The sequence below is a fragment of the Macrobrachium rosenbergii genome, chromosome 48 (assembly GCF_040412425.1).
Source record: "Macrobrachium rosenbergii isolate ZJJX-2024 chromosome 48, ASM4041242v1, whole genome shotgun sequence".
Taxonomy (NCBI): domain Eukaryota; kingdom Metazoa; phylum Arthropoda; class Malacostraca; order Decapoda; family Palaemonidae; genus Macrobrachium; species Macrobrachium rosenbergii.
In genome coordinates, this window is record NC_089788.1 from 63,812,720 (window position 1) to 63,820,219 (window position 7,500).

The window sequence follows — 7,500 nt, forward strand, 5'->3', positions numbered from 1 at the left end:
ACATAACAATTATAAGAATCTCACAGAAGATTAACATATTTTGTGAATTTTTTTTAGACATATAAGGAAATATAATCATAAAAATCTACTAAGTTTTACATAATAATCATAATAATCTCGTAGAAGATTATCTGATCTTCTGTGATATTTTTTCCAAGTATAAAAAATGTATATCATGATTATAAAAATCTAACAGAAGACATGATAAATAACCAACGGCCAATTTTGAATTATAACTTGCATGTTCTGGATAAAGAATGCCCACAGGATATTTCAGCTTGGGGTAATTATGGGAAAAAGATTTATAAGTTATGGCAGCTGTTAAAACTTTCCATTCAAAGAACCCGCATAACTAAACTACATTGTATTACTCAGTAGGTTTCTTTTGCCCAAAAGTATTTTTTGAAAAAGCAAATCTACCCAATTAAATTATATAATATATTGCTGCCTCTTACAAAGCTTTGACGGTCAAAAATACGCAAGCAACATAAAAGCATAAGAAATGCTATAGGAGAAATTCTAAGTGAAAAGAAAGAGGGAATAAGCAAAGCCAAAGGCATCTTTGATAAAACCGCACAAAAATGTTTATTACATAATGTTTCATAACTCACAAGTAATGAAAAAAAGAACATAATCCATTACGAATATATAATTATATGTCAACTGCAATATAAAATTTAGGCCAAATGCCAAGAGCTGGGGCCTATGAGGTTATTCAGCGCTGAAGGAGAAATTGAGAGTAAAAGGTTTGGAAGGTGTAACAGGAGGAAAACCTCGCAGTCGCACTATGAAACAATTGTTTGGAGAGGGTGGAAAGTACGACGGAAGAAGGAGAATATGAACGGAGGTGCAGTAAAAGGAATGAAAGGGGTTGCAGCTAGGCAGGCGAAGGGGCGCTGCAAAGAACCATAAGTAATGCCTACAGTGCACTGCGTGAGGCGCACTAATGGCCCTACCAAGGCAGTGTCCTCTTCCTTAAAAAAAATCTTATAAATGCAGAGTCCATTCACTTACCGTCCTGATCAGTGGTGCAAACGAGGGACAGAGATGGTATTCCTTCGCCGGCTCTTGTAGAGGCAGCGACAGAAACCGTGTAGTTGGTCCAGGGCTGCAAACCGCCGAGCGTTGCTCGCAGATTTTGCGTGATCTCGCTTCCACCAAAGGCCCCGTCTGTGAAGATGGTGTTGTTAAAGGTTAAAATTTGAAATCCTCAGATAAAGGTTACATTCGGATAGTTGTATAATTCAGATAAAGTTCAAATTTTAATATTCTGATAAGGGTTAAAACTGGATCTGGATGAAAGTTGAAAATTTAAATCACTGGATAAAGGTTCAAATATTCGGATAAAGATTAAATATTTAGTAAGGTTACAAGCTCATCTTCGTAAAAAAATAAAAGTTAATTTTTCGGATACAGGTTAAAACGTTCAGATAAAAGTTAAAAGTTTAATCTTCAAGTCAAAGTTAATAGTTAGATCTTCAGGTAAAGGTTAAAACCTTTAGATAAAGGTTAAAACATTGAGATAAAGGTTAAAAGCTTAATCTTCAAGAAAATGTTCATAATAACATCTTCGAATAGAGGTAAGAATCTTCATAAGGGTTAAAACTTAATCCTTTTTGAAAAGGCAGGACGTAATTGTTTCCTAGAAGGATTAATATCTATCTCGTCATATTATAAAGGATAACCGTTTTCTTTCGACAAAGGAGACGATTTCTTTCACAAGAAAATCATTATCCTTCCATTACCTTGAAGAAAGGTAGGAAGTAAAAAAAATCACATTAATAAGCAGCATTAATCTTTAATGAAATTTTAGAGCGAAAAACTCCATGTACGTGTTTATACAAGGATATCACTATTATTAATTAATATGCTTTCTTTTGGCAGCATGACAAGGAAATTCTTCCTCATTTCCTGCTTTTATATATATATATATATATATATATATATATATATATATATATATATATATATATATATATGTGTGTGTGTTTGTGTGTGTGTGTTTTGTGTGTGTGTTGTGTGTGTGTATGTTTAATTTGAAATGTTATTCCAAATGTCATTTGTTAAAACAAGATTTATCAATGTTTGAAATGATAATATCTAGTATTTTGTTGACTGTATTTTGCTTGAAAAAAAAACCTGTTAAAACATACATGAAGAATATGATGAAATTTAATTTGAAATATTACCGTCGAAATGTCAGAGGCATATAAAAAAAAGACTATTACAGTTATCGTAACTTAGATGAATTGATAATTAGAGTCCACGTATTATGGTCAAATGAAAATGAGGTCATCCCCTCGATCTTTTGGTTTTGATGGGGTTTTACATGTCTTAAGATCGTTTATATATATATATATATAATATAAAAGTATATATATATATATATATATTTATAGATATTTATATATATTTCAATATTATAATCACTTTCATATCCCTGTACGATCAGATTTGAGGAATCTGGACTGACAATGTATCATGATCAAATGAAAATGATGATCAAAGAAGTTTGTCGTTTCTTTGATTAGGACTACGACCAAGTCGTATTTATTTGTAGTTTGTCGTTTTCTTTGTACTTACTTGAGATGTTTTTGACTTTGGATTTTATTTGTACCTAAACCTATAATCTTCCTCTTTATTTCAGTATTTTTGTTTCTTCTCCCTTACATTTCTTTTCTTTCTTTGAATCTTCAGCTGAAAACCTTTGTGGACAGAATCAACAGAATATAAACCCAAGAGTGTTCCAAAGTGAAACCAGACTGCAAAGAGAGACAAGTTATAGGAGAATATGATAAAAAAATGAGGGAATATGAAATAAAACCAAATACATCTGATGGAATAAAAAATAAAACAGATACACCTCAAATTCAGGGGACGTCAGAAGCAGAGAACAGGAATAAATTTATGCCTCGCTTAAATATCTGGAGGTCAGAGGATTCCTCAGTTGCAGAAGGAGGCAAACTATTCCACATTTTAGTAGTAGGAAAAATAAGAAGAAAAATATGACTCCCAACAAACTGAGAAGTACTAAACCTGATGCTAATGGCCTGTCCACACTAGCGGGCATGCCCGACGGGCACTTCCAGCTGTTTATATTTTCTCTCGCTTCTGAAGCAGTGTTACCAGACAATCGCATGGTTCTGTCTCCATACTCGGTCGATAAGTTTAGTGGAACGGGTTATGGGAACAGTGTTTGCCCGTCGGGCAGTACGAACAAGTGCAATAGTGCTTCAACGCACTTTCGTTTTCTTTACCCTTATGGAGTATAGTGGAATATAGTATTTAGGCCAAAGGCCAAGCGCTGGGACCTGTGATGTCATTCAGCGCTGAAAGGGAAAGTGAGAGCAGAAAGGTTTGAAAGGTGTAGCTGGAGGAAAACCTCGCAGTTGCACTATAAAACAATTGTTAGGAGAGGATGGATAGCAAGATGGAAGAAAGAGACTATGAATGGCAGTACAGTAAAAGGAATGAAAAGGGTTGCGGCTGGTGGCCTAAGGAACGCTGCAAAGAACCTCAGGTAATGCCTACAGTGCACCGTCTGAGGTGCACTGACGGCACTACCCCCATAAGGGGTCCTTACCCTAACGACCTATGAAACAAATAAGCAAAGTGACATGCGAACGACCTCTCACCTGATCCGCCAGAGGCCGAGTACACCACTCTGTAGCCAGTTATGTCCCCGTTGATGTGCCGCTGAGGGGGAGGCTTCCACGTGACCACGATGCTCCGGGAGGTCACGGCTTCGCAGGTCACGTGCCCCGGAGGGGCGCTAGGCTCTGCGGAGGAGAGGAAAATATTCGCGTGATGAGTAAGTCATTCCGCTGTGCAAAGGCTGTGATTGTGAATGAATGAATACATGAATGAATGGCTGTCAACACGAATGTGTACGAAAATCAAAATCTAAATATTTACGACTTAGTTTGATATATATATATATATATATATATATATATATATATATATATATATATATATATATATATATATAAATTCTATATTACATAGTATAATTTAAGAAAAACTTCACATACACACACACACATATATATATATATATATATACACACACATACACATACACATACAGACAAATACACACACACACACACATATACACACACACACACATATATATATATATATATATATATATATATATATATATATATATATATATATATATATATATATAGGCATGAGCGTGTGAGAGTGCGTGTCTATCGAATGGGTTCATTTCTGTACAGAAGTCTGTATGTACGTATGAACATGTGATCATAAACTGAACTTTGGACCTTTGAAATATATCAATAGCTATTACGATCTTAATTCTCCAACTTGAGACGCAACCAGTTTCATGAAACACACATACCGAGAAAGTATACACTTAAATACACAGCGCCAACACACGTACACACTTACAGTATAATTGTAAACAAGAAAGGAGCATAGAAACTTGCCCCATATTTAATATTTTCATTGGCCATGTACAATACAAGTAATGAAACTTAGCGGAGTCCTCATATTATTAGAAAGAAAATGTATAAAAAGTGACAATTCAGACGGGTAAAGCAGAGCATCAGCGCATACAGTAATGATATTAATAATGAAAATAATTATAATTATATTTTATACTTCTTTATTGATAATTACCACTTTTGAAAGCGTTCAGGCATGTAATGTAGTTTCCGTATATTTCCGCAATAAATCTCTCAGCTTTTTACTATCATTACTACTCCTATCAAATTATTCCTCACATACCGTTAAGAAACCAACACAATGTAGATATTTTTGACAGTCGACTTTCTCTTTTTGATAAATAAACCCATTCTGCACAATAACATTATTTCTCTTCTCTCTCTCTCTCTCTCTCTCTCTCTCTCTCTCTCTCTCTCTCTCTCTCTCTCTCTCTCTCCCTCTCCGCTTTAGTCGTGCATCGGCAAAGTAGGGTCATTAAGACCCAAGTTGCCAGGGAGCATAACTTACTACCAGCCATAAAGAAGCCCCTTAACAAATGCAAACTGCTGATCCTGACAAACATTCCTCCAAGGAATCCAAGTGCATAGGAAGCATTAACTTTGGAATTTATACACTTTGAAGAATGAAAAACACATAATCCACAGCTGGTATAAATATTACTATTTCCCATTATTTTAATTCATTTTAGCTTTCCGTAAAAGGAAACTATTGTGCCGGCTTTGTCTGTCCGTCCGCACTTTATTCTGTCCGAACTTTTTCCTCTCCGCCCTCAGATCTTAAAAACTACCAAGGCTAGAAGGCTGCAAATTGGCACGTTGATCATCCACCCTCCAATCATCAAACGTACCAAATTGCAGCCCTCTAGCATCAGTAGTTTTTATTTAATTTAAGGTTAAAGCTAGCCATAATCGTGCTTCTGGCAACGATATTGGATAGGCCACCACCGGGATGTCGTTAAAGTTTCATGGGTCGCGGCTCATACAGCATTATACCGAGACCACCGAAAGATAGATCTGTTTTCGGTGGCCTTGTTTATACGCTGTAGCGTAGCGGCTATACAGAAAACTCGATCGCGTCGAAGAAACTTCGGCGCTGTTTAATTGTTCACTCTTAGCGGAGCTATCAACGGCAGCAGTCATTACTATAATTCGAGGGCACTACTGACGTCAGTGAAAATTTGTAGGAAGACATTCCAATTGCTATCAAGGCTGCAATTATCAGAATATCGTATCATATGCGCCACTGGCAACATTTCGTTGTTACAACATTCACAGCACAAGCATCAACATTCTCGCTATCCTTATACCGCAATCGACTGGAGAAATGTTTATATAACTCCCATAAAACATAGAACATGAACTCTTGTTAGCCATACCCACAGAATTCCATCAAGTCAACAAAATCTGTCGTTTTAAACCTGTTTTATGGTTTCAGCATTTCTTGGGAGTTTTGAGTGTCCACTTCAAATTCTTCCCTTTGTACTATTATGTATATATTATGTATAACGCTTTAAAGTACAGTATTCCAAAACTTGAGTTTCTCAACCCATAAATTTACAATATATATCTCATACTTTTCAATGCATTCATTCACAATTAGCATATTTTATATGCCAGTTAATCATATTCTTCTCTAGATCTTCGCGCGCAAGAATACGTTTTAGTGAAAACATATCTTCACTGTCTATCATCTTAATGATCTCCATTATATACCCCTCAGAAAATAACCAGCATTCCGTTCAATAAAAAAATATTTCCAAGATAGACACTTTGCGTAACCATGGACGAAAATGCCAAGAAAATCATAATTGCGTTATAGAAATATCCAGTCACTGCAATGTTAGACATTGTATACCATTACCTCAATTTTCACTCGATGAAGGATGGCACGGAAGTAATTGTGTTTATGTTATCATAAATTACGTATGTAATCAGTGTATTTCTTCACATATCCACTACGTTTTGAAATGTCATATTAACTTACGTTCATAAATAAAGCTTGGTTTATGACGTTAAGGTCTGTCTAAGTTATAGTTGGCCGTTCTTTAGAATTGATATATAAAGGTTTTCAACATTACCCAATATACTACTCGATACGGACCAACCCTATTCACACGAACTTACGTTAAAAAATATTAGATTCAACGCGTTCTATTTATGAAGCCATTTATTTAATACAAGCATAGTCAAGCTACACTAAATAACATTCGTGTTATATTTTATCCAACAATATACAAAGTAATGGCACAGCAGCGCGCAACATTTTCTTCTAATATATTCCTTTCTATTATACAACAGGGTCACATTCTCCTCTATGACCTTACTTCCCTGACACCAGACGTCATATTTTCCGAGCATACATCCGCCCACTCCAACGCATAATACATAAAAACGCAACCGACTTTGAAGAAATGGACCGAAGTTTGGAGAGAGCGCCTTCCCTGACAAGCTCCTCTCCTGGAAAGTTTTCTTTCGTGCGCAAGTTTACCAGTGTGAAGCACCGTCACATAAACAGATGGTAATTATGCAAAAATTTGGCTCCCCCCCCAAAAAAAAAATATATAACGAGTTTAGAATGACGGCGCTGGAGTAGAGAAGATTTTGGTATTTTCTCTAATAATAATAATAATAATAATAATAATAATAATAATAATAATAATAATAATAATAATAATAGTGAAATGTTCAGATGAAGGAAATCTTAATCGGGTGAGGAACTGTAGCGTCAAAACAAACCTTAACATTTTCTTCTCTCCTTTATTCATGTTCTTTTGCTAACAAAGTTTCGGACAACTGTCCATCTTCAGGTTCTAGAGGTTAACGGGTCCTTGAACTCTTACCTCTAGCACCTGAAGATGGACAGTTGTCCGAAACGTTGTTAACAAAAGAATGTGAATAAAGGAGAGAAGAAAATGTTAATGTTTGTTTTGAAGCTGCAGTTCCTCACCCGATTAATAATAATAATAATAATAATAATAATAATAATATGTTTTAAGTTAGTAAGACCTCTTAACTTCTCGAT

At 35.3% G+C, this 7,500-nt stretch overlaps 1 protein-coding gene across 1 annotated transcript in view; it reads right to left on the reverse strand.

The window, feature by feature from the left end:
* LOC136831124 (cell adhesion molecule Dscam1-like) overlaps nucleotides 1–7,500 on the reverse strand; it is a 498,139-nt gene that overhangs the window by 35,739 nt on the left and 454,900 nt on the right. The window contains exons 22-23 of the mRNA XM_067091077.1: nucleotides 3,636–3,779; nucleotides 1,015–1,170 (exon numbers count right to left, since the gene is read on the reverse strand). Of these exons, the coding sequence (XP_066947178.1) occupies nucleotides 1,015–1,170; nucleotides 3,636–3,779 (300 nt within the window). The remainder of the gene's footprint in view (nucleotides 1–1,014; nucleotides 1,171–3,635; nucleotides 3,780–7,500) is intronic.